General features: G+C 48.3%; 2 protein-coding genes across 3 annotated transcripts in view; both read right to left on the bottom strand.

Moving 5' to 3' along the window:
• MYO5B (myosin VB) overlaps nt 1-15,169 on the bottom strand; it is a 71,249-nt gene extending 56,080 nt beyond the window's left edge. Inside the window, exons 1-5 of the mRNA XM_038170619.2 lie at nt 14,982-15,169; nt 6,963-7,073; nt 4,530-4,701; nt 2,791-2,935; nt 71-227 (exon numbers count right to left, since the gene is read on the bottom strand). Of these exons, the coding sequence (XP_038026547.2) occupies nt 71-227; nt 2,791-2,935; nt 4,530-4,701; nt 6,963-7,073; nt 14,982-15,008 (612 nt within the window). The 5' untranslated portion in view covers nt 15,009-15,169. The remainder of the gene's footprint in view (nt 1-70; nt 228-2,790; nt 2,936-4,529; nt 4,702-6,962; nt 7,074-14,981) is intronic.
• Nucleotides 15,170-17,305: 2,136 nt separating this feature from the next.
• Nucleotides 17,306-26,429, bottom strand: CFAP53 (cilia and flagella associated protein 53). 2 transcript variants are annotated; one of them, XM_038170979.2, is made up of 8 exons: nt 26,271-26,429; nt 25,420-25,649; nt 24,703-24,876; nt 22,259-22,562; nt 20,297-20,515; nt 19,227-19,443; nt 18,947-19,049; nt 17,306-17,678 (listed from the first exon to the last, which is right to left on the bottom strand). In XM_038170979.2, exons 1-8 carry the CDS (start codon nt 26,337-26,339, stop codon nt 17,432-17,434), a joined length of 1,563 nt encoding a protein of 520 aa, XP_038026907.2. In that variant the 5' UTR covers nt 26,340-26,429; the 3' UTR covers nt 17,306-17,431. The 2 variants fall into 2 exon arrangements, with proteins under 2 accessions (XP_038026907.2, XP_038026908.2); XM_038170980.2 differs by lacking the exons at nt 25,420-25,649; nt 26,271-26,429 and adding an exon at nt 24,978-25,333.
• Between the last annotated feature and the right edge of the window lie 112 nt (nt 26,430-26,541).

Here is a 26,541-nt window from a genome sequence, read left to right as displayed (position 1 = left end):
ATGTTTTAGAGACATCAGGAGAGAAATGAGGATCACTACGAGCAGCACAGAGGGAAATTTCAGCTTTTACCTCCATAATTGGGCTTGACGCGAGGACTTTGGCTTCGATGTTGGTCTCGCTGGCAGAGCCCCCGACGGTCGCGAAGAAGCGCATGGCATATTTGGCAGAGACCGTCTTTCCAGCACCCGACTCCCCGCTCACGATGATGGACTGGTTCTTCTCGTCCCTGTGGCAGCAGAGAAGAAAAACTTTCATAAATCAATCCGTCCTCTTGTTGATAAAACATTCACATCACGCCATCATCCTCCGTCTTCACGTGCCTCCGCCTCCCTTGCCTTGAAAATTGTGACGCCTCTCAGCTAAAGCGTAAAAGACACCCTGAACATCTCCAGAACATCACCAAGCGTTCGCAGAGACACCAGGAGATGAAACCCTGCACCCTAAAATTAGGAAATAGCTGAAGTCATTTGATCCCCTGTGCAATTAAATAAACAGGGAAGTCTGGACTCTTCCAGTGCTGGACTTCTTGCCTAGAAGTCACTCGGTAATTACTGCTTCTTACCCTTCTCTGACATCTCAGCAGGACTGCCCAAGTTCACACATTTCGGGGAACTTGGCCCCAGGCTTTTTCCTTTAAGCCAGAAGATGAAAACCACACCAGGCAGGGAGTCTCTTCACTTGAATGAAGCCAATAAAGCTCAAAAGAGCAGAATTATGCATTATTTAGCATCCAATCAGCACTGCCACCAGGTAACATTTCGTACCCCGGGCTTTTTTTTAATCTAGGATTCATAATTAAGGCCTTTTGTTACCAATTTTGACATTTTTCCATGTCTTTTCAGATACAAGAGCGTGACTGGTTGGAGAAGGCCAAGATCAGTTCCACCTGGGGAGCTCATTCAGCGGTGTGGCTCCTTCCTCCCTCTGGCTTGTCTCACTCAAAACTCAAAACATTCCCCAAAAGACACCAAACCCAGTGAGAAAACCCATGGCCAGGACGTTGTACAAGGGTTTGAGCCCCAGGACAGTGATGCTTTCCACCACCAGCAGCTCCCGACTGGTGAGAAGAGATGGAGGATATCTTGGTGCACACGGATGCAACCAAGAGCCTTTGGGAATATTTCTGAAGTATTCTCCAGCCCTAAGTGATATAGGAACTCTTCCATTTTTGTCCTCATTGTTTTCTCTTTCAAAAGCCATCGCTAGAGCTTTAAGCCAACTGCTGAACAACTTCATCTCAATCTCAGCAGTGAGAGCAAAGCCACTCACACTAAAAACCTTAAAGAGGGAAAAAAAAAAAAAGAATATCTGAAGCAAACGAGGGCAGAGCCAGACCCCAGGAGCAATTATCAGGGTCAATCCCTGCCCGACACTAATTCTCCGCGTCGCGGCGTGAGTCAATGACTCGCCGCATCTCCGCCGGGGAAGTGATGTTTAACCTCCTTCTTCCTGGATGCTCCGAGGATTAGTGGCCATAAAGCAAGGGGAAGATTAAAAACGTTTTAAGTATGCCGTTCAAATTGAGCCTGAGCTTAACAAGAACACCCTTAAAGCCCCGAAGTGGGGACTGAAAACACGTGTCAGTGTTAAATTGCATGGGTAGCAGTATATAAAAATGTAAGGATTTTGTACAATTGCATTGCACTTCCCCAAATGATAACAACAGCAAGGAAATAAACCGAGATCGCCAACCCTGCCTTCAAACAAAAGGACAGAAGTTGCCCATTTTTAAGATAAACAGCCCCCAAAGACCCTATGCATTCACCTAGGTCTTTTTTTGTGCCGTATCTTCAATAAATAGCATGGGTTACCTCCACAGTTTTTTATTTTTTTATGTTTTGGGGGGTAGATAACCCTTTTATACAGTGCTTTTTGCAGATGGGGGAGGAAAAATAATTTCCTCCATCAACAACCTACACCCATGAAGGATCTGAAATCCCTCATGGCTCGTTTCAGCACCTTCTCCCCAGGCAGCTGGAAATGCAGCAAGGAAAATCCTGCTTGCTCCAGCTTGCTGCACAGGAATTTTCTACAAAACGCCCATCTGTCTCCACTCTGTCCACGAATTCCTGAGGGCACACAAGGAAGATGACCTTCTCCTGGGATTTATGCTTTGCAAGAGGTGTTGGGGTGAAGAATGCGGCTCTTCTTTATCCTCAACGAACAAGGTCGGCGGTTCCTCAGTGTGCAGTCTCGAGTGAGTTGCCAAAAACTCACCTTTTATCAGCTACCTAACACCCAGATGCTCTTTTTTAAGTTGGGATTGCAACGGGCAGGTCTCTCCTTCAGTCCCTGGGAAGCTTTTTCTGCAAATCCTGTGGTCCTACACCACTGCTGCCCTTGTGGGACAACTCTTCCAAAGCCTCACTCCCTCCTCCCCGTCCCACCTCTAACCCCAAGCAGCAGACATCCCCCTTGGTGGACATCATGTAATCACATGAAAATTACGAAAACCCAAAGAAGTGATGGTTTCGCACCAATTTAACACGCTCAGAGGCCTCAGTCCTGCCCAGGCACTCATGGTCCCACCATGCTCATGTGCATCCCAGCTGCCTAAAGCAGATCACGGCTTATCTGATAAGAGCAAAATCCCACACCTGTCCTCAGCAACATGATAAATACGGAAATAAAGCAAAACACCGCATCCATCTGGGGAAGGCGCTGCTTTTGCGGACCCGTAAATATCTCCAGGTACCACCAAAGGTGCCTCCGAACTCAAAACCGTGCATTTGCCACGTTTAATTCCCTATTTTTGATCCGACTGTGGGATCTGACTGAGCAGCCCTCACCTGGCCATCTGCTTATAGGCTTCCTCTGCCACCGCGAAGATGTGGGGATCCATGTCCCCCATGTTCTGGCCGCTGTAGGCGTAGATGACATCTTGCTCGTAGATCGGCAGCTGCTCGTAGGGATTGATGGCCACGAGGACAATGCCTTAGAAGAGATAAATACACAGATAGGTTACAAAGCAAGCCCAGAGTTAATGCTTCAGGCTTTACAGGGCTTGCCTTAGTTGTTTCAATTGATTTTTTTTTTTTTTTTTAAATCCAATGCTTGGGGAAAAGAAATGAGAAAGGAATGGGAAAGACTCCTAGTTCTTATCTCGGCATCTCCATCAAAGTGCTGTGATTTGATAGCAAGGGAATAAGCTGCAGGATAGCTACAGAGGAGGCACATGAAACTGGTGAGAAAAATGAATAGAAAATAGAAAATGAATAGAAAATAGAAAATGAATAGAAAACAATCTCCGTTGTGCAAAGGCGGACTTTCCCCTGGCTTAACGTCTGAGTAAAACCCTATTGGGGTTTACTCAGCCACATATTTCAAGGGCAGTGCTCTACAGAAACGTGCCAAGCGTTTCCTCAACAACCCTACAATGCCCCACCTCATGACAGCTCTACATGCCCTGCCGCGCAAACAACCCCATGAATTTGGCTGAAATCTTGCAATGCGCTGCTTGGGGAATCTTTAATCTGCAAGATGATCTCGAGTGCCAGCAAAAGGGTTCAATATTCAATATTCTCCCGCTTAACTGCAGAAAACTGGCTGAGTCAGCTTTTTTTTTTCCTAATTTTATTTTTATTATAAAGGGTTGCGAGCTGTTGCTATCCATCCACAGGTAACTGCTGCCTCGAATGATTTTGGCAGGCCTCTCTCCCCAGGGATGACAAAGCCAAGTTTGCAGCTGGCCTCCTCGTGCTCTGAATTTTAGAGTCTGATGACCCCAAAAATCATCAAGAAAAGGTGTTTTTTGCAGTCTTTTCCACCCACACGCTGCTAACCTCTGCCATCAACACTCATTTTCTTTGGAGATCACAAATGCTGGATGGAAAGGTCTCCAAAAAAGGAGCTTCTCTTGCAGAAAAAAAAATAATGCTCGGCAACGCCGCTAACCGAACATCATTATCGTCTGCTCTTCCGTAACGTAATTACAGAATTACATTCTGTAATTTCTTCTCATGACTGGATAAATTGTGCAATTTTTTGGGACACCAAATCCCATAGATCTGGTCCCCGTTATAAACCCGTCACAGGAGGAAACTCTCTTTTGGGAGGGAAACACGCCATGGACATGGAGTTGGATGACATCTTCCTGGCACGTTGCTGTTCTCCCGTGGTTTCCTAGGTCCTACCTTTTCTCCACAGACCTCCAAGTTGGCCTCGAAGTCATCTGATAAGGCTTTTCCACCAAGAATCCTGTGCTATGTCCCCTGTCCCCAGATATATATAACCCAAAGCTTTTTGGCCACACGCGTGCTTTCCACCCACCCCAAACTCACAGTCCTGGACCTTACTCACAGCTCATGGTGTGAAGAGGTTTCTGAGTAGTTGTGCTCTAACCTGCTGCTTTCCAGGAGATAAACACATGGTCTGGACACTCGGACGTCCTCAAACATCAATTTTCAGAGAGCAGCCTTCACCCCAGCGGGGCGTTACGTGCTATATGACCAACTTATCCGAGGAAGAAGAGTTTGAAAAGGAGCCTTTAGCCTACAAGACCTGGACACGGCCCCACCACGATACTCACCACAGTACGTGTAGATGTGGTTGGACTCGAGGAACCTGACTTTGAGGTTGTGGAGGACCGCCGGCTCGTGCAGGTAGCTGAGGGCCGTCAGGTCATTCTCTCCCACCAGGATATCGGGGTTGCGGAGGAAAGGCAGCTCGTTGCCTTGGAGGTCAATGGGGTATTCGTAGAGCTGAAGAGACACGCACGAGGGACGTGAGAACACAAAAACCAACAGCTCCTTTAATATCTTATAATTTATCCAAGGATAACTCCAGCTTGAGAAAATGCAATGCCTGTACCTTCTACTTTAACTGTAATTAAAGACTTTCGATGTTAAATGCTACAGGGACCTGGATGATCCAGAAAAGAAACCCCTTTGCTAAAGAGCTTGGAGATGGCCATGGCCAACAGATGGTCTTAGGGGACAGGGATGGTCCAGAAACTCCAACCTGAGCACACCTGGGCTGTTTTCAGGCCGGGTTTGGGGCAAAAAGCCTTTGGCCAGTAACAGGAACCATAAAGAAAACCCCAGCTGATCCAAGCATCTCCATGCTCTTTGAAGGACAGCCTCATTTCGGAATAAACCACATTCTTGCCAGCAGCATGATTTCTCAGCTCATCTTTAATTCAGGCTACTCTGATACTCAAATCCTTGCACCCCTTCAGGCGGAGAAGGACAGGGAGAAGCAGAGTCCCTGCTGCTTCAATTTCTGCAGAGCCGGGTGATAACGTTGAACCAGACGGCTGCCCATATGCCAAGAGCTCCTGGCCCTGCCCCAAACGAGCAGCAGAGCCACCAACTAAAGAAAAAAGTGTATTTTTTTTTTCCTCCCTTTGCAGAGGAGTAAATAAATCAGTGTCTCAGGAAGGGGTCCCCACGCTCAGCTCCCAGCCAAAGGAGAAATCCAGTTTGCAAGCAGAAGGAAGCCACCACTGGCTCGCTGCCTATGTCAACTGCACAAGGATCACCCCACGTGCACAAGGACAGGCTCACACGACGTGTTTGAAGATCTCAGGCTGGTTTTGTACTCTAATCCCACGCAGCCGAGGCCGATTTTCAAGAGTTCGCACTCAGCCTCCCATCTTAATGGCAAGCACACCAGGGATCCCCCGTGATATTTAAAACTGAGCTCGTCGTTGGGAAGGAGCACGCTGTATGCAGCCTGCAGCCACAAAACGCGTGCAAATTCACTTAAAATGCAAGGACAAAAGGGAAGCATTAACCCGTTGGGTAATGCACTTTGGCTGTCAGGATTAAAAGGCTTGCTTTCAACACCTTTGACTCCCTTGAAATTATTTATACTCTGATTTTTTTATCTGATGCACACCTGCACGGTTCCCCTTCGGTGATGCTCTCCAGCCCAACTCGATGTGGATCCAGGCAGGGCTTTGTGGGGAAAAGCATTAAGAAGGTGTTGCAGGAATTATTAAAGGAAACAGCTCCTGTATCCCTTCGTGTCTTGTTTGAAACAGATGTGATCCAACCAAAAAAAAAACCTGCTCTGACTCAAGGTACAACACAACAAGTGACGGGTACAAGGTTTAAAACAAAAAGCTGCGTGTTACAGTCGAAAGCCACAAAATAACTCGGAGGAAAGACTTCAATTTAATAACCTAAACTCAACTTCAGCCCTAAAAGAGATAAAGGGGACAAGAGGCTGAACTGGCACGTGTGGATGCTGGGCTTTGACGTGTTTTTTGGTTGCAGACAACCCACCGGCATGCCTCCTGCTGGAAAGAGAAAACGGGGAGGACAACGAGCACGGCAGGGACTGACCCCAACAGAGCCAAAGCACGCCAGGCACACATTTCACCACAAATCCCTTCCTTTTCAAGCCCAGCGCGCTGACGTCCTGCAACCGGCCCGCATTTGCTGCTCTGAAAGCAAAATTGTTTTGAGGAGCAGCCTAATCAAGCGTGCCTCATTCCTGCTCTCCATCTTCCCATTAAGTCCTTCGGGAAAAAGTATTCCCCGCGTGGAAACGGGCAGCTGGCACAGGACGTGTCCTGCTTATTTTTTTATTTTTAACGCGTAAAGAATAAATATAGCCCCCCAAAAGTATTTTTTTAAATGTAGGATCATGTCCTATTTGATTTTCCATTGGTATCCAGTCTCAAGGAGGTGCCACCAGCCTCGCTCCTTCCAATTTGCTCGGCAGCAAAACCCCAGAGCCTGATATTCCTAACAACATCGCTGCTACAGAAAAAATAAAATTGCTCTGCTATCACAGCTTTGCCAGGGGCTGAAAGGAGTTGAGGGGGGTCAAAGGCTTTTCTCGCAGCCTCCTCCAACACAAGCAGGGGAGAGCTTCAAGAGCTGAGGCAGTGAGAAGCATATAAAATGTTTTCTGAAAAAATGTGAGATGGCTCAGGCTTTTTATTTTTTTTTTTCCCACCCATTAATTTGAGAGTTTCAATTACCGAAGAGAATAACAACGTTCAAAAGCTTACAGTTTCATCTTCAAGCTTCAGCTGGAGGCTTTTATCTCCCTCTTTGTAATCCTTGATAATTTCGGCCGATTTCCAAACTTCGTCGGGGTCAGGAATCCAAACCCTGGTGTACTGCGGAGGGGGAGAAAGAAAGAAAAGCTCAAAGACGGGGAAAAAAAATAATAATAAAAGCTCGAAACATCAAGAAATTAAGTCAGAAATAAATGAATTCCCCGCGGACACAATCCACCACTCATTGTAAAGTCAGAGCTGCTAAAACATTGTGTCAGCCTGGAAATAAAAGTCCTAATTTGAGGTTTGGGGGTAAATTATAAGCCAGAAGTCTGATTTCCAAGTAGATTTTCAATCAGGTCTCTCCCGGACAAGGTATACAACTGGCTTGCTACCAACAAAGCAGGGTACGAACTCAAGGTAAGCAGGGAATTTAATTTCCAAGCACCTTTGAGATGCTTTTTATGAAACGCTGCGATTCCAACTTCAATAAATACTCTGCTCTGGCAGCCAAAAAGTTCCCCCCTGTGCCAAAGAAATAACCAGTGGGGGGCCGAGACCTCAAATATTTGCTCAAAACACGAGAGTTTGGGGCAAATCCAGGCGATGCCGACAGCGTTGCAAAACAGAGGGGTTTGGTCCTTGTCTTAAAAAGTTAAATAAGATGTAAATATAGCAAATACCCCCGGGTGGTATGGCCAGGAGCCCTGTTTTTCACCTTGCTAGGGAGAAAGGAGCAGGACAAGCCGGGCACAGCCTTTCCTCGTGCCCTGCTCCTCGCCCCAGTTTCCCCAGGCTGATCTCTCCTCCCGGCGCCCCGGAGATCAAAGGCGTTCCAGAAATGCCCGAAATAGTCGGGGATCAGGACGTACCCGCCTCGAGGCAGCCACAAAATCAAAAGCTTTCTGGGTTTTGTGTCCCTTTGTCCACCCGGATGGCAAAACTAGGGAATTTCAATAATAAAAGTGCTTTTCTTCGGCCAAGGGATCGTGCAGAGGGGAAGGCGTCTTCGCAAGCTCGTTCCCAAGCTGGGAAACCCCAAAGCCTTCCCACCCTAAATGAATAGCCGCCGGGGAGAAGAGGCTGTTATGACCAGAGCTGAAAGCATTTCCTCAAGCATCCATAATGCTGTGCAAAAAAGGGAGCACTTTTTTTTTTTTGTGCGTGTGCATTTGCAGCATCCTCCCCTCCGTCCTTTTTCCATCCCCGACCTCCATCCTTTCCCGGCACCGATACATCCCGAGCACGTTGAACCTCCCACCATCACCAGCTCCTCGCAGTTTGCCCCAAAACCTCTTTTCCAAGCCAGCCCTGGACAGGACGAGGAGCCCTCGGGGAAGATGGATGAGCTCAAAGCCACCGGGTGACCAAAACCGAGCCCCAAGGGGAGTCCCCATCCGGGATGGAGAGCCTCTACTTCTACAACCTCACCTCTGGCGCAAGTGTCCCACCCTTGGGGACACTTTTCCAACGTGGTTTTTGCGTTATTTGTGCTCGGCTTGGTGGCTGGCTCCAAATCCTGGCTCAAGACCCAAGGGGGAAAACCAACATTTGCACCCAACCCAACCACAACTGGAACAACCCAACGCTCTCGGAGCCTTTCGCGCTATTCCACCCAGATGAAGCAGAGGTTTTGGTGAATAAACTCAATCCCTGCCTCATGATTTGATTTGGATTTCAGCAGGAGGCCGATTAGGAGCAGCATTACACGGGAAGGGATGGGATTTGTTTGGGTGCTGGGCGCTAACACAGCCTCCCGGGCAGCTAAAAAGGCTCAAACACAAACGTTGGCCAACGACAAGGTGGGCACCAGGACAAATATCTGGGTGTTTTGCTTCAAAAATGAAAGCATGCTTCTATTTTTCCCCTCTCTGCAGTGGGCTTCGTGCCAGTCTCATTACACGTGGTTGGAAGAAATAGGATGGCCCAGTATTTCCGAACGGTCTCGAAGAAGACCCACCAAAAGGAAATCTGTTCGGAGACCTGTGGATCACTGCCTTTTAATTATTACGCTCACTTCCAACAGTGGCAGCCTCTCAGAAGGAGATTTTCACCCTTGGGGGTGGTTTCTGCCCCACGGGGCCACCCCCTGCCTGTGCCACCCCAAGGGACTGCGGTGTCCCCAAGCTGGCCAGAGGGCACCCACCTGCAATGGGGACCCTTGGGATCCCCACTTCTTGCTCGCCATAAAACCCCAAAAGGCAGAAAGGAGAGGGTCGTGCAAATCACTGCATCCTTCTCAAAACGCTCAACTTCCCAAAGCCTCTCGGAGCATCACTTTTGCACGTGCTTAGCCCAAAGGAGGTTTGAAAAGGAAATGAATTGATTTCATTTCTTCAGCCCTGCCTAAACGGAGCTGGAAAGGCTCAGGGGCCATCTCGGGGGCTTTTTCGTTGCTAAACAACTGGTGGGAAACGCATCGATCGCTGAGGATTCGAGCAAGAGGCGTTTTGGTAGCGATAATTAAAGGATTCCAGCAGTAAGGTAGAAGGAGAAATCGTATTAAAGCTATTTTTTTTTTCACTTAAATTCATCCAAAGTGCCTCCAAGAGCTCTCCCGTGAAGCGTTGTCCCTCCATCAGCGTGCTTGCGTCCACCACCCCACCTTTCTCATCCTCCCCACGATGGCAAGAGCCCTGCCATGGGCTGGGAGCTTTCAGAAAGGTATTTTTGGGTGTTTTCTCGGGACGAGGCACTCGTTTGCCCTGCCCCGAGCCTCTCGTGTGGATCTGCAGAGACTTGTCTGCCTCGTACCTGGTTTTCTTGCTAAACCACTGCTCGTAGGGCACCCACCAGCACCTTCGTGTCCGGCGGGAGGATGGAGAAAAAGCCAGCAGCAGGACGCACAAACCAACAGATAAATACCCCAAAAAACTATGGGATGTGAGAGAAACTCGGGGCAGTCCTGCAGAAATTCAGAGAAAAGCCCGCCGCGTATTTATACACTTCATTTATATATAAAATATACCTGATAGAAGGCTGATAGAAAGAATTTAAGGCTAATATAAAGTATAAAATAACCTCCAACCAATGACTAAATAATTATAATAGAGGCTGAGATTTAATTTTGGTAAATAATGCACACCCTGGCCTCTTTTCCTCACGGGATATTGAGCCGGGCAGCGCCCAGGGGCTCTCCAAATTTAAGCCCGTGCCCAGCCTTTTCGTCTCCCTCACACATTTCGGCTGCCAAAAGACATTTCGGCTGCCGTCCCGGGGAGAATCCCCAAGGGACGGCTTTGCACAAGGGCTCTTTTTCTTCGGGAAGCGGCTCAACCTGATCCCTGGCCCCTTTAACCTGTTCTCAGAGGATGAAGCCAGGTCCTGCTAAAAACAACCCGGGGAAAGCGCTGCTCTGCTTGGTAAAGACGCTCGAAGCTTTTAACGCGGCTGTCGAAAGAACGGGGTTTGGGAAACCCGTCCTCCAGCTGGAATAGGGCCAGCACAATTAAGAGAAGGAAATCCTAATTCCTCCCCAGCGAAACGTTTCGCCCTCCCCCGTCGCGCGGCACAAGCTCGGCGGTCTGAAAAAAAAAAAAGGCGTTTATCCGAAAAGTGGGTCACGTCTCCCGGCATTACTGAACCTTCCCAAATTTCCCCCCGCTTAGTCCGAGGCAATATCCTCGCTGACATCTGAGTGATTGAGGCAGCGTGTAATGCCATTTTTCCCCTGAACGAGCCACATCAAAGGGGTTTATCAGGCGAGAGATGGCAGGCTGGATAAAAGACTTGCCAAGCGGATTGCCCCCAAAATATTACCGGAGAACACGAAATGGTTTTATTATTATATTATTTTTTTTTTAATTGTTTTTTTTCGGAGGTTTCTCCTTTCGAAACCTTCAGACTTGATTCTGGGAATGCGCAACGATGAGAAACCTCCTCCAGAAGCCAAAATCTCACCAAGTTATGAATTCAACAGTTTAATCCACACTCGCCCACCGAAGTCTCGGGGATTTTCTCGCTTTCCTCCATCAGCTACGACGTCCAGTCATCCCCTAGCACAGGGACAGCAAAAAATGGGTCACCCTGGCTATTATTTAAAGCCCGAATGAGCAATTAGATGAGAGCTGGGCAAAGTTTAGCCAACAGCAGCAGTGCTTGCCTTCTGCTCATTCACTCCACGTGACCCCAAACTTTGCACCGGGCTGCGAGCAGAGAACAATTTTTTTTTTCTCAATTAAAAAATAAAAATACCACCGTGAGAGCGTGGAGAGCCTCAAAAATCAAACTGATTTCCCCTAAGCAAAGGGATCCTTTAGGTTCCACAAAGCCTCTCGCCTCCATCCAGCATCGCGGGACCGTGCCCCTAAAACCTCCGAGCACAGCACGGCTGGAGGGTGGCTGCTGTTGAGCTCTGCAAAGCACCAGAGCTTTAATTTCACTTGAAAAACATCGATATTTGGATTTACATGCTTTAAACACCCTGGTTTTTTTATTATTCATTTCCTTTTTAAAAAGAAAGCGGGGTAGGGGGAACGTAAGGGCTCGTCTCGCCACTGCCCAGGGAGGAACCAGTCGTCACCCCACCTGGGATGGGTCCAAATGACAAGAGGCGTAAAAAGGAAAAGGAAAAAGAAAACTGAGCACATTTCAACCCCGGTATTTCAGCCTTCCTATCCCTCTGGCCAAGGTGTTTATAACGCCAAGGGCCATAAAAACCCTGCAGGAGAGCTCTGGGTGGGTACCGCTCCTCCGCCCCGCTCCCTGCCCCAAAATCAGCCCGCGGTAGCAGAGCTCGGAGTTTAATTAAGAAGCAGAAACCCACCAGGGAGGCACTCGGCTTAATTAGACTGAATTAGATTGAAAGTCACCGCTCCTATCAGCTCGGTATCTCCGCATCCCCTCGCTGCCTTGCGGTACCTTCCGCTCACCGGGGACACCAACTACAAAATTCATCACATGGGCAAACCCCTCCCCAGGTCCAAACCCCATCTCCGGGTTAAACAGAAAATAAAAGGCAAAACAGCCTCACCTCGTGCTTTCCTGTATGCTCTAAGTGCCACCCCACACATTTTTTTTATTCATTTTCCACCTTTTTTTGACGCCGATTTGCTCAGAAGCACGTCGGCGCTCCGGCTCCCTGGGACAAAAACACAACTAAAGGTTTGTCTCGGCCCCAAAAACCATCCTTGTGGGGTTTCTGCACCAAGCTGGACGTTCCCAGCGCTGCCCTTGGAAATTTGGAAGAGGGACTCTAAAATACATCCGAGGGTCTTTGGGTTTGAAGAGGCGCAACCCGTTAGGGCGCATTCCTGGGATGCAACATGTCCTTGGGAGCGACAAGGGCTGTGATTCAGCCACCAGACAAGCCTTTAAATATGTTTAACACATCCCAGGAGCACGTCACGCCTCCGGAAGGGTATCGAGGGGCAGGGCGAGGACACGGGTTCGCCTGGGTGGAAGCCGTGCCCGTCCCCAAGAAGACAAAGCCAGGCAACCCCAAACAAGAAGCCTCGTCCTTGGCGAAGAGCAGAGATCTCCGGTGCCTGCCAGGGCTCCAAGTTTTGCTGCAATCCTTTTCTTGATCCCAACCATGCTGTTTGCAGAAGAGGTCGAAGAGCAGAGGGTAACCCACGCTATCGGCCCTTTATTGCGCCTCGGAGGGTGCAAAGTCCACCCCGGAGCTGAAGCCGGGCTCTTTTAGGGCCGTGCTTCCAACAAGCACCCCAGGCCAAGCCCAGCTCTCTGCTCCTTTCTCGGGACGAAGCTACGACCTCATCCACGGGGTAATTCAAAGGAGCTTCGATGGGGAAGGGCGGGCGCGTGAGCGAGCCCCACGCCGCAAATCCGAGGCGAAGCTCGGGGAGGGAGGGACGCTTCCCCTCTTATCCCATTACGGGACGACGCCGGCATCTGCCCGGGCTTAGAGGGATTGAGCTGCCTCGGCTGCGTTTTAGCAGCATCAGCAAGAGGCCAAGAGGAAGCCGGGGCCGCGGTGGGAGCGTGCGAGCAGCCCCAGCAAGGTGCCAGCACTCGGTCCCACAAAGCTCCAGCCATTCTCCATCTGGGACACGTTTTATTCTATTTCTTATTTCATTATTTTTATACAAAAGGGATTCCTCCGTGGCTCCACGCCTCCTCTACTCGCTTCCCTCTTCCACTAGGACCCAGTGGCACCGAATTCCTGTTGGGCACAGGAATGGGAGCAAGAAAAACCCACTTTGGGCTCTCCCCCAAAACTATTTACCAACACGGAGCCCCACGTGCTTGAAGCTGGATGCACACCAGCTGCTTGGGAGCCACTCACCTGCTCCTAATTAGCCACAGCTGCTAATTATCTGGTTATTAAACTCCAGTCCTGCCTTCTGAAGGGTCACAGGATGCAAAAAGGGCCTTCCCCGGGAGTTCACAGCTGCTGATGTTTCCAGGGCAGGTTCCTCTCCTGCCTGCTAAGCTCCTCAGGGTAATATGTTTATCAGCGTGGCTTAACGAGCACTAAATGAGTCCCAGAAGGGCTCCAACCTGCCCCGCTGATGGGCAGCGGCACAGCCAAACCCTACCCCAAAACCTCCCCGTGATGCCAGCAGCAGGATCGGCCCCGAAGCTCATCAGGAATCTCGTTATGATTAAAAATAAATTGAAACCAGAGCACAAGGATGGTTACCGAATCCCCGTAGCACCCCAGGACAGCCACGGGATCACCCCCGGGCACCTCAAACCCTTTTAACAGACAAACGGGAGCACAAACCCGATCGAGTTAGCATAAAAACACCCAACCCGGGCTAATTAATCTAATGATCAAGTTCAGGATCAGCTAACCCGACCATTCCAACCTGCCCACAGATAGGGACAGAGCAGAGCTCGCCGCGAGCCTCCTCCCCGGGGCCATGGAGATGTATCTGATCCCATCTCCATTTGGGATCCCCTAAAATAAACCCGAAAATAACCGGTGCCCGACCCCAAATTACATAAGGGCTGCCTGAGCTGGGTGCAGGAGCAGGAACCCGCAGCGAAGTTGGAGCTGGGAGACCGAAAGCCGTTCCTTGATAGGGCTGCTGCCAGCCCAGCAGCGTCCCCCCATCCACCCTGACCACGCTCAGGGGAAGAAAACCCTTAAAAATCCTCCTTCAAACCCTAAAATCCTCGTTATTACAGCAGGCATCTCTCCGTCTGCCAGCATAAAAAAGATTTCAAAGCCAAGAACTTTTCTCGCCTCGCATGTCCCCACGTTAGTAGGGGACCCCACAAGGTACCAGGCGTCACCCCAAACCCTTTATAGGTCGAAGGGTCAATCCCAAGGGCACTTTTTCCCCCTTTTTCTTCCTTTTTTTTTTGTTTTTTTCCCCTGCACCTCACCTCCACCCTGGCATGCAAATGCCATTTGCTTATCCGGAGCGGTGACCGATCTGCTGGGAGCGAGCCGCAAGGGGAGAAACGGAAAAAAAAGGAGAAAAAGAGAAGGAAAAAAAGAGCAGAAAAGCCAAAAAAAAAATCAAGTGCCACCTCTCCAAGCCCTAAAAGCAGCCCCCGGGCACAAATCTGGGCTCCTCTCTCGCCCATCGGCCATGTTCCCCTCCCTGCTTGCCAGGAGGAAGCGGCTCGGCCTCGCCCGCTGCTAAAAAAAAAAGGGGAAAAAGCGAAAAAAAAAGCAAAAAGAAACAATTTGGGATTTGTTGCCATTTGCCAAAGCCGGAGGGAAATCCACCGAGGAAAGCCGGGAGCGCTCCGCTGCCGGTAGGTTTCCTCCTTGCCTCCCCCCAAGCCCCGGGTTTCAGGCAAGGCGGGGAAAAATTCCCCTAAAAAGTTCCCGGCCGGGAAGAGGAGAGGCTCGGAGCAGCACCTTTCGAGCCCCTTTTGGGATCGACGGGGCGAAAATCGGCTTTTTTGCCCCCAAAAACCCCGCGGGGAGCTGGGGGGGAGCCGCGCGTCGGGGCGCGGATGCGGCGCAAGGGGAGGGATGGAGAGGGATAAAGGGGGGGTCTATGGGGCAGGCAAGTTGCTGCCCCCTTTTAGTTGCTGCCCCCTTTTTCCCAGAGCGAAACGACCCCAAAACCCATCAATCTTCCCCCAAAAAAGCCCTGGGCTCACCTTGGTGTAGAGCTGAGCTGCGGACATGGCCGGGCATGGGCAGCGCTAGGCGCGGGGCATGGGGCCGGCAGCTTGCGGGGGTTTTTGGGGTTTTTAGGGGATATAGGGGGGCTGCCGGCCCGATAGGGCGACAAGGCGACGGAGCGACCTTTACACCCGCTGCCGGAGAGGGAGGAGGAGGAGGAGGAGGAAGAGGAGGAGGAGGAGGAGGCAGCACCGCCTCCGCCGCGCCCCGCTCAGGTAAAGGGCTCGGCTGCTCCGCGGGACTTCCTGGGGGCCGGCTCCTCACCCCAGTCCATATTATGGGATGCCACCTTGGTTTCCACTTTTTTGTTTTTCTTTTCTTCTTTGTCACAGCCGTTTTTATCGTTTTCACCGTTTTTATTATCGTTATCACCGTTTTTATTATCATCATCCCCCTTCTAGCATCACCCCCCTTTTATCTGTCCCCCTTTTATCTCCGTCCCCCTTTTATCTCCATCCCCCTTTTATCTCCATCGCCCCTTTATTTCCACCCCCCTTTAATGATCACCCCCCTTTTCCCATTTTCAAGCTTTTTTCCCATTTTCAAGCTTTTTTCCCCCAGCCTCTCCCTCCTCCTGCCGGAGGTTATCCCCTCAGGAGACGGAAACCCCTAATATTGAAGGGGAAGCGACCCTAAAACCTCTCCCATTCACATCAAAGGTGTGAAAGTGAGCCAGATTCCCTCTTTTTCCCCCCAAAAACAGAGCCAGCAGCTTCCCGGGAAGCACACAGGAGATGCGTGTCCTCCCCGGGGTGGCACGGAGCAGCTCGTCCTCGCTCACCCCATAACCAGAGTCCGTTTATTTGCCATTATTAGGGGGTCATTAAAGGAAGAGCTGGGGGTGAAGACGCAAAATTTCCAGTTAATGTCGCTCCCCTGTGTTTTAGGGAGGTGTAGGAAGGCTTTTGGGGTGCTTTGGGGATGAATTTCTGCCTACAGACACCTGAAAAATTAAGTCCTAATTCAGATCCCCCCTTTGAAACCCCGGGCAGCCTGGGAAAAGTAAAAAAAGCAAGACGAAAATTCCTTTTTTTTTCATCTCATCGCCTCTGTAGCGAACATAAACGTGTGCAACCCCTTCCCACAGGCACCTTATGGGGTATTTGGCCCCAAAACTTTTTTCTCTCTAAAAAAGGAAAGGAGTTACCATTTATCCAGCAGGAATTCAGTTCTGCCGCAGGCAAAGCCGCTCCAACCTCCTCTTTTATTTCCACGTTCGTCGCAAAGAGGAGTTTCGCCTCCGGGAGCAGGAGCTCTGACCCTCTCTGATAGCTCTGATCACCTCCTCGGAGTTATTTTATTAAAAAAGATTTATTATTGTTCTGGCTGGCTCACGAATGTGGTATCCTGCCTCTCTCACGCACCGCATGTACCCAACGACAGCCTTTAATAACGCGCTTTAATTAATCCTGGAATTGCAAATGTGTTATTATGTGCTTTATTTTTTTTTTTTTTTCAAACACGGGGCAGGGTAGTAAATAAAATCTGCATTGCTTATGCAGGGCCGTACCAGGAGTCCGTGGCAGTCAAGGAAATTAATCTCTTAATCATCCTGCCAATTTGATCTAGCGGTGAGAGCAGAGACCTGTGGCTGCCCGGGCTCTCTGGATTGATGAAACTACCTCAGCGGGGATTCCTGAGCTCTAATCCCAGCTATTTTTCAGCTTCTCCGCTCATAGCCCCACAAAACAAGCAGCCAAGTGTGCTGGTATTCACCAACAGGGAGCTAAAACACTGAAAACAGAAGGTGAGGAGGAAGAAAAAGGTGGAAGAAACGTTTAGGGAGGGATGGAAGTTGAAGAAAGGGGTGAAAAGACTGGAGGAGAGATGGCAGAAGGCAAAAAGGAGGAGAAACATCTGCAGATAAACAGCAACAAAGGCTCAAATAGAAAAATGTGAGGAAGCAGAGAAAACATTTCTGAATCACAAAGCCCACGAGCAAGAAAGGGCACGAGGACAGAAACGGATTCTTCCCTTCTCTTCAAAGCCAAGAGGGAAAAAAATAATGAAATGCATACCGGGGAGCTGGCTGAGAGGAATGTCATGGGGCTGGCTTACTCCCACCTGTCCTCCTTGCATCACCCACCGCTCCTCCTGCATAAAAAAAACACAATCTGGCCATTAATTAATTAGTTTTAAGGCTGCTCGAAAGGTGTTTTAATAAAAATTTGCTGAACCTCCTCTACAAAGTTTTAATTTTTTTGATTTTAAATAACGCCTGCATATCCTTCACGTCATCATCATGATTACACCGCAGAGAACACGCAGTATTAAAAAAAACACAGTGGGAAAAAAAAAATTAAAAATATATTTCTTGTATTTGCCAGTGAAATAAAATATTTTGAGTGTCACAGTGGAGAAGGGTCAAACCTAAATCAGTTACAAACACGCCTAGAAAAGGTTTTTAAAGGCAAGCCAGAGTGAGCTAAAATGTCAGAGTTAAGTGATCTTGGGAGTTAGACGTGAGTTTTCTTCTCAAAGGGTGAATTTTTGCTAGTTTCTCGTAAGGCCTTGACAGAGCGTCCTGTATCCTTTCTTGGTAAGCTCGCTCTTCTGCTAGGCCCAGCTCGTGTTCTTGCTTCTTCTCTTCTTCCTCAGCATCACGGGCCCGTTGCTGATGGGCAATCTGAGCCCTGAGCTGCTCCTGGTATTCTTTTGCTTCCTTCAGTTTTCTGGAAATGACAGGTAAATAGCTTATTTATGAAGTATTGGGTTAAAAAATAATATATTTTTTAATGTTATCATTCAACCTCGGACCAAAAGAAGGTTCAAAACTCTTCTTAGGAGTTGAGAATTAACTTGTGCGACTACAAGCAAACCAATCGTTGTTCAGAGCACAAATTCTGTTGTATTTTACCGAGCAGACCACAAAATTTGTGCTTAATGAGAAATAAAAGAGCAAGAAGCACCCCTTGCCATCAGCACGCCTTCTCCGCCCCTCGCAGTGGAAGAAAGAGGAGAAAATGCGTCGGGTTTCAGTCCTCCCCGAGCTCTGGCTCACTGCTGAAGCAGCTTTACGCCCAGTTTCCACTCCCTCCTTGCGAAGATAACAACGGGTTTCTGCCAACAGGCAAGGCAGGGCGCAGGCTCGTTGCACTAACGCCGTAGGAAATGGCTGTCAGAAGAAATCACGCTTCCACTCTACCTCGAGATTCACACGTTGCTTCCACCATCCTCTGGAGCAGCGCTGGAAGCCTACCTACGTGCTCAGGAGTCGCTCAGATTCTTCAAAAACTAACAATTTAATCAAAATCTGCGCGACACAGCAGTTGTTGACCCACTGAACAGATTCAAAGTGAAGACTGGGATGTTTCCTGGCAGAGGGTGAGATATCTGCCACATCCAGGAGATGGTTATCAAGAAATTTATCAGTTAAAGCAAGAGATACTTGCTCTGGAAGGAGTTTACTCGGTCACGTCCCGTAAATGGGTGTGGAAAAAGGGCAGAAGTACAAAAAGGGAAACGGAATGGGAGAAATTAAGCCCTCAGTGCTGGTTTTGCACGACACCCAGAGGAACATTGCGGCTACTGCGAAATGAAAACATTCCAGCCCCGAGGAACTGCAAGGTAAGGGGAAATCCGTGCAGCTGGGTGATGGGGTCTGGTGTTTTTGGTGTTTTGCTGGCTGACGCCGCGATTGTTGAAGGGAGGAGTGTGGGTGGGGTTTAGCAATAAGCTGAGGAGGGTAAGCGACGACCTAACCTTTCATTAAGCCTTCCTCCTCGCGTCTCAGCGGCTCCAAACGTGAGGGGATGCGTTTGATAAACAGAAAAACGCAGTTGGGAACCCAGAGGCTGGATGTCTGATGGCAGAACCTCCGTGAAGGGAAAAAAAACCAACCCAGTGTTCCTACAAAGCTAATTATGAGAATTCTCCAACCTACAAACTTCAAAAAGGTTCATCTGCAATGCAACGAGCCAGCGGGCAGAAGGAAAAATACCTCGCATATTTTTCTTCCTCTATGCGTTTGAGTTCTGCGACGGCCTCAGCCAGTAACTTCTTCTCCTGAGCAAGCTCTTCCTGCTCCTTTGCGTTTCTCTGCACTGTAAAAAAAAAAAAAAAAAAAAAAAGCACAAAAAGACTTTTAGAAGATAGAAGTCTGAAAAGTCTCAGCCTAAACAGCAAGCCTGAGATTTGTCATTTCCCAGGAGGCACCCAAAAAATAGGAAGCTTCACATTCATGCAGTAAGTTTGGTGCAAAAGCAGCTGTTATCACTTACTCTTCTCCTCAATCTGTAGCTGTCTCGTATCCAGGACGTTTTTCAGGAGCTGCTCTCTAGCCTCCTTTTCCAACCGCGTTTGCTCAGCCTTCTTGGCCCAAACCTTCGCCCTCTCTTCCTCGAGGAGCTTGTCCACTTCTTTTTCTCGCTCTTTTTCCTCCTCCAGCTGCTGAGCCAGGTGCGCCCGGTAAGCCTGTTGCTCCTTGAACAGCTCTTGCTGCAAAAACAAACACATTTGCAGATCTGAGTGAAAGAGTTTAAAGATACACTTCAAAAAAGTGGAGAGAAGCAGTGGTTTGTGGCCCCTGTGGGAAGCAGGAGCCTCAAGCTGCGTTCCAAGCCCAGACGAGCTGTGCAGAAATGTGTTTTCTGATCACAGAGAAAGTTTATAAAACATCCCTAACCCACGTGAGCTTCCAAATACCTCGTGCAGAGTAAGGAACCCAGCTCCCTGCTCTGTCTTAGTTACTTTGAAATCATTTTTCACCTGGAAGTTGGGCAATCTACTTGGTCTAAATGCAAAAAGTGAGACACATCCATGGTTTCGTAGCCTCCCCGAGATATTCCTATGGGAAATTTTGCATCTATGTATCCAGCTAATAATAAAACATCTAAAACTGTTTCTTGGCAGTCTAATAAACCAGAACGTGGCAAATATTTACTTTCCTCTGCAATTACAAATATTTAATAAATCAGGTCCGCGAGACAGACAGACAAAATCTTTCCTAATCTCCCTTACATCCATGCAGCGTAAGGACTAAAAACCTCACGTGGTTTATGCAGAAGGAAATCAGCGTGGAGGGGCAGGAAGCCAGGATTTGCTATAAACCCCCCAGTTTTCATCTTTGATGATTGCAAGACGGGATTTAAACAGATAATGGGGTTCTTTAGAGAAGCAGAGTGCTGGCAGGAAGAGAGAAAACAGGTTATGTGACAAAAGAATCGACTTGATCACAGAAAAGGTCTCGTGTCTGATCTCATTTACACTGTGCAGCTCCACAAAGAGCAACAAAATTAATCCAGGTGAGGTTTTGTTCCAAAACTTCACAATTCAAACCTGCAGCCCTTACTTTTCTCCTGGTTTTCTCCTCGGGGTCTTCCTCAGGTTTCCAAGGCGATTTTTCTAAGGTTTTCATCTCGAGGGCAAGCTCGCCTTCTTTTTCTTCATTAAGCCGCTTCCTCTTGTCCTCTGCTGCGCCGAGCAACATCTCCCTGCATTCCTTCTGCTTCTGTAATTTCTCCATTTGAAGTTTTTCATTTTCAAGTTTCAGCAGCTGCTGCTGTTCTTCCTACAAAAGGAAAAGAAAGCCAGCTTGCAAAATCATTTCGTAACTTCAAGCAAAGCAACGGCTAGGATGAGTTTATTTGGAACACCAAAGAGCAAAGATAAATATTAAAAACCATTTATTTCTAAGAAAAAAGAATTTTGGAGTTAGTGTCGTCCATTAAAAGTGTTAAAACACGAACGTTTTACCAGGTTGTTCCTTAGAATTCAGGATTTTCTCTGTAATTATCACAGGAATGCCTGACATCCACACTCCAAATACTTCAGGCAGAATACTTCAGAGAAATCTGTATCCCTGCAGCACGTTTAATCTATATCCAACTCTTTAAACACAGCCACAACCACTACCCAGTAACAGAACCACGTGTTCCTTCCATTTCTGGATGTTATCTGCTTAAAGCACAGCATCTCTGTTGGGCATAAAGTAAGTAATTGCATCTTTTAATTATGATGTAATTAAAAAACGGGCAGCTATTGAATTTTCCTGGTCTCAAATCATTCCACTTTATATGGGAAAGAACAGAAAAACGGACAATAAAGCTGAGTTCTTAAGAAAGAACCAATAAAAAATTAAAAATGTAGACTCAAGTTCTAACTTGTTAATGTGTATTCAAGATTATTTAGCTAAAAAAGTCCCAAAACAGCATCAATAAAGTAACTTAATCATGAATACTCGTGAATTATGCTAAGTTTACAAGCATAACTGTGCTCGAACAAGCTGTTAACAGCACATGCCCACCATTAACTTAGCTACAGGTGTCCAAAACAAGGCCTCAGCTTTCTCAGAGGTATACGCTGCTTTTTCTTAACCTGTTTTTAAATATTATGGCTCCTTCAAAGCGTAAATAAATCTCCTAAAACACATCAGAAAAAGCTTTTTGTTTTTTTCCAGAAATTAAACCACTTCACCAGAAATTTCTGTTCTTGATGGAGCTCAAGACAGCTGTCTTCAGGGGAAGCTACGAAGTCTCCTATTCTAACTTCTTTTTCTATTTCCATTTCTTCTATTTTTTTCTCTCAAAAGGCCAGTTAAGTAGAAGTGGTTTTAGTTTCGGAGGATCTGGAAGTTCCTTAGAAGTCGTTACAAGAAAAGAATTTTCTTCTGCATCATTTTAAATGAGTGAAACATTGCAATTGAGCTTGGAATAAAAACTTTGATGTTTTACAACCAGGATTTTCAGAGCTTCCGATTCCTTCCTGTCATTATTTTTTAAAAAAGCAGTGGGATATTTATCTCGCCAACATCAGCTTTCGGTGCCCTGCACGACCAGTCAATTGCTACGCATCAACAGCTGCAAAATGAAGATGAAGTTTGAAGTAAATCACAAAATTAACGCTAAATGCTGCTCTGCCAAAGTCAGCTCAGCTACACTGCAAGCTCCCCCTGCAGGGGTTTGGCTGCCAGTGCTCACAGCTCTGTTGGATCGGAGCGCTGGGGAGGAGCAGTGGGAGAAGGGGCTGAGAATAAAAAAAGCTCCCCACCATTTCCACCTCCCACAAAAGCTTTTAGAAGCTTTGAAGGCTAAAATCCACGACGTGCTAAGTTTCAAAGGCCGTCTTTCCCTCTGTCAACAGGAACGCATTCGCCACGGCTCTGGCAAAGAGGCTTAGCATGACAGGAGAGCCTCAGATAGTAACAAAATCAGCGAGGATACAAATAAAGCGTGGATTAATTTCAACGTCTTGTAAGCCTAACGTGAAAAGGGACTTTCAAAGAGTACTGAATTGAGGATGATCTGGAAATTACCAGCAATCGAGCCTCTTCTTCCTTCAGCCGCTTCTCCTCCTCTTTGTGAGCGCTGAGCGCTGCTACCTGGGCGCCGAGGACGTCCAGGATTTCCCGATTCTGTTTGGATAATTTCTGCACATCCACCGCCTCTCGCCTTTCCTTAGCCAACCTGTCCTCCTTCCAAAGCTCTGCGAACATCTCCTCCTCCTCCTCCCGCTGTTTTTTCAGTTCCTCCTTCAGAGTTAGCTGGGCCAGCCGCTCCGTGCACAATTCCCTCTGATGCTGCTTCATCCGCTGCGTGCGGAGCTCATCGCATTGTTCTCTGGATGGCGACATAAACGATAAAAAAGGAAAAAGGAGGTGAGGGGGTTCGAAATAATAAGCAAATTTGGAGATCCACGATGGATGGAGGGCTCCAGCTCCTAACTACACGGAAGACTGCAGCTCGTGATGAGGATTTCTCCACCTGGCCTGGCACTGATTCCTTCTGAGTCAGAAAGAATAACTGACAACCTGATTTCGTGGAGATTTTGGCATTAAGGACTTGAAGAGCAGGCCCTGTATTGCTGTTTGTTTCAAAAAAAACCCACACGTGCACAATATATATGCATATGCTCACCGGATATTCCTTTATACATACATTATATGTGCATATATAGAGTCAGAGCATGAATTATGTGGTTTTTTTACATGCACACGGATATTTTTAACGTATAAAACACACTTGTTCAAACATTTAGGTTGCTCTTCATTCAAATAAAGCCCTAGACTAGTTTATTGGTGGCTTGAAAGCTCAGTCCCAATCTGAAACCTATTTAAGAGCAGAAATTTAGGTTACACTGTTAATCAAGAACCACTCGAATTGCATTAAATCTGAAGTTTTGTGGGATATTTCATAGAAGCTGCAAGAAAAGAAACGACCAAACTAAATTTAACATGAACAACCATTTTTAAAAATGTGGTTTTAAACCCATTTTGTGTTTTTAATGTGTTTTTAAACCCCTTTAATGTGTTTTTCAAACCGTTTTCAAACCAGGACATATTTTTAACCCTGGGATCCTTCTTCCGACTCCCAGGTAGTCGTTAATTGTGATTACAGACTACAGGACTAATTGATATTCACGAAAAATGTTTTTCAACTGTTTTGAGGAAAAACATTGCTGTAATTAAGATTGGAAACGCACCGTTAGAAAGAACTGTGTTACCTGAACGCAACGGGTTCAAAGTTCTCTCAGCAGTGAAAGGATAAAGAATGATTTCTTCTTTTTCACCTTTCTAAACTCATCTGAATTTAACTGAATTCTCGGAGGAGAAGAGAAGTTCAATCAAAGCTTGGCACGGGTCGAATTTTACTACGAAATCCCTCTGTAATTGCGCGATTTCATCAAAAGAAATTCCTTTCGAGCAGCTTTGAGAGCGACGTATAAACATCTGCTCTCCCAGATGGCTGCTTCGCTTCCTCACTTTGCTACCCTAAGCTTCTTAATGTCCCAATTTTGCCCGCCTGGAGCCGCTTCCCAAAGACAGAAGCTGCGTTTATTCCCCACCCCTCCCAGTTATTTATTCATTTTATGGCTGTTGTATAAAGTTGCTGCGATAACAACGTCCTCTGTATGAATATTTCTGATGCTATCACCAAAAAAAGGAGGTGATTGAGATTTTATGCCAGTTTTAAGATGTTGCAGGTTGGTTTTTGTTAAAGATACCAACGTGGGGCAGAGAAAAGCCCGCTCAAGCCCACGATGAAACGCTCCACCCTTTCCCACAAGGTTCAACGTTCAGTTTTGCACAGGAAAAGGGCAGGCTCACATCAGGTTCCCTATTTATCTGGCTCCTAAGAACACCAGCAACAAGTGGCACCACAAATAGAGCAGATTTCAGTCACAGCTGGCACACAAAACCCCAGTTTTTAGGGGAAAAAAACAAAAAAGCAGGTGCTGCAGATTTCCCTACCACCGTGGGAGACTTAGAAGCAACGTTTCAAATGATTCCGCTTACATTAACGCGATTTTCATCCCTCAGCCGAGCAGATCTCCAAGAATTGAACAAGTCAGATGGGATGCCAAGGCCTCGGGACCTGAGGAACACCTACAAATCTCAACGACTTCAAAGGTCGTTGCCAAATTTGGCATCCAGGAGGATTCAGCAGGGAATTTCAGGTTGCACTACAGCTTTATTCTGGAAAAGCGAGCAATAAATAAAACCAGCAGCCTTGGGCAACCCTAACTTCCCAAGGGCTTTCCATATATGAGCTTAAGAAGCAGGATTTAGGCCAAATAAATCTTCCAGGAACGCTTTTCATAACACTGAGCTAAAACTCTACCCAAGAACTACAAAAACATCCAATTTGGCAGGGGATTCTCACACAGGACAAGGATTTCTGCACTTTCTGTCACCTTCTTGTTAAATCGCCTTTTAGGATTTCCTTCCCCAAACTCTATTTGATATTGTTCTGGACCCACCTGAATTGCTGCTCCCGTTTTTCAGCCACCAGCTGCTGCCTTTCCTTCTCCCTCTCCTCCCGCAACAATTTCGCTCGCTCCCTCATTTTCGCTTGCTTCTCCAGCAGGGTTTCTTCAAACGCCTCCATCTCAGCAAAGTATTTATTTTCCTCGGCCTCCAGGAGCTCGCGAAGCCTGAAGTGAAGAAAACACTCGAATAAAAACCAGAATAATTTATCTGTTGAATGATTAAGTGAGGAACCGCGCTCTTCCCCTCGCATTTACGCCGCCCTAACGCGAGGATGGCCCCACACCGCATCAGGCTGCCCCGAAATTTCCTGCCTGGAGCTAACCAAAGCCCGGCAGGGGACGCGGTGCTGAGCAGCCCGCGCTAGGTGGCCCCGCTGAGCAGGGCCAGAAGATCCCAGCGGCTTCCTCGCAGCTCACAGCCGCTTGCTATAAAAAGAATAACGGAGAAAACTTCTTTCTGAAGCTATGCACAGCGCAGTTCTGTTGTGGTTTCGGTTTTTAGGGTTTTGTTGTTGTGAATTGTACTGGTGACAAGAGCCCAAAAGCTCCTCTTCGTTTTATGTTGCTTAATAACACAGCCATAACAACTGGGGTAACGTCTAAAATCAAGCCCTACTGAGTGTTTTTCCCCCCATAATCACCCCTCTAAGCACAGAGTTAAGTGGAAAACAGCCGGGCGGACACGGATTTGGGCTCATTCCTTGCTACCTCTCTCTTCTGCCATCGATCCCTGCCTGACACTCCTGCATCGCCGCCTCGACCTTTCTCCGCACGGCTCTGTGCAGCCATTTCTGCTCGTTGCGCTGCTGCCACTCGTGGACGCTGCGGCAGCGGTTGTAGAGCTTGAGGAGAGCGGCGTATTCCAGGAGCTCCTCTTCTCTGTCTCTGCGGGCCAAGACAAAATTGTCATTTCTTCGCTCTTTAGGAGGCCTGGCTCTCTGTAACAGAAAGAATGGCAGCGATGAAATTACAACTTTTTATTTTTTTTAATTGAATTGGGGTACGTAGAGAGCAATAAGGTCACCCCTGAGCCTCCTCTTCTCCAGGCTGAACAAACCCAGCTCCCTCAGCCACTCCTTGTAGGACTTGTTCTCCAGACCCCTCTTTCTGGACTCTTTCGAGCACTTCCATGTCCTTCTTGTAGCGAGGGGCCCAAAACTGAACACAGTACTCGAGGTGCGGCCTCACCAGAGCCGAGTACAGGGGGACGATCACCTCCCTAGCCCTGCTGGCCACACTGTTTCTGATACAAGCCAGGATGCTGTTGGCCTTCTTGGCCACCTGAGCACACTGCTGGCTCATATTCAGCCAAAAAACAGCACGAGAGCGTCACGAAAGGCCTCGAGGAGCTTCGCGCTGCCCGTTTACCCACCTCACAGCTTAAACCTCAACCCGTCCACCTCAGCTGTCACCCCCTGACGGCCTCACCCCCCTGCGACCTGGCCACACGCCCTCAGCCCGGGCTCGGGCCCGCCTCCTGCTGGCCCCACGGCCAACCCCAACACCAAGAGGCACCCGTTTGGAGCCTCCAAGCCCTGTGGCGGCTCCCGGCCGCTCACCATGGCCAAAGAGTGCGGGCAGGGCCCCAGCACCTCCCGCCGCCACCCCGGCCCCCTCCGCGCCGTCATGGCCGCCGCCGCCTCTCTCGTTGCTATGGTGAAGCGGAAGTGACGTCACGACGCAAGGGACGCTCAGAGCGGGCGGGAACCCGAGCGGGGGCTGCGCATGCGCAGTGCGCCCGCGCGCCGCCTGAGGGGGCACAAAATGGCGGCTGGGGGTGGGGGCGTCGTCATGTCGCGATGTCGCCTGTCGCCACGATACGTCGCCGGT

Source organism: Anas platyrhynchos, chromosome Z (genome assembly GCF_047663525.1).
Source record: "Anas platyrhynchos isolate ZD024472 breed Pekin duck chromosome Z, IASCAAS_PekinDuck_T2T, whole genome shotgun sequence".
NCBI lineage: Eukaryota > Metazoa > Chordata > Aves > Anseriformes > Anatidae > Anas > Anas platyrhynchos.
The sequence above is the reverse complement of the archived record's forward strand: the minus strand, read 5'-3'. Positions and strand labels throughout refer to the sequence as shown.

Excerpts from the sequence above, each read along its gene's own strand:
- CFAP53 (XM_038170979.2), bottom strand. The coding sequence starts at position 26,339 with ATGACGGCGCGGAGGGGGCCGGGGTGGCGGCGGGAGGTGCTGGGGCCC. Across the intron at positions 24,877-25,419 it reads ATCGATGGCAGAAGAGAGAG|GCTTCGCGAGCTCCTGGAGG; the intron begins GTAGCAAGGAAT and ends TCTTCACTTCAG. Across the intron at positions 20,516-22,258 it reads AAGAAGAGGCTCGATTGCTG|GAAGAACAGCAGCAGCTGCT; the intron begins GTAATTTCCAGA and ends TTCCTTTTGTAG.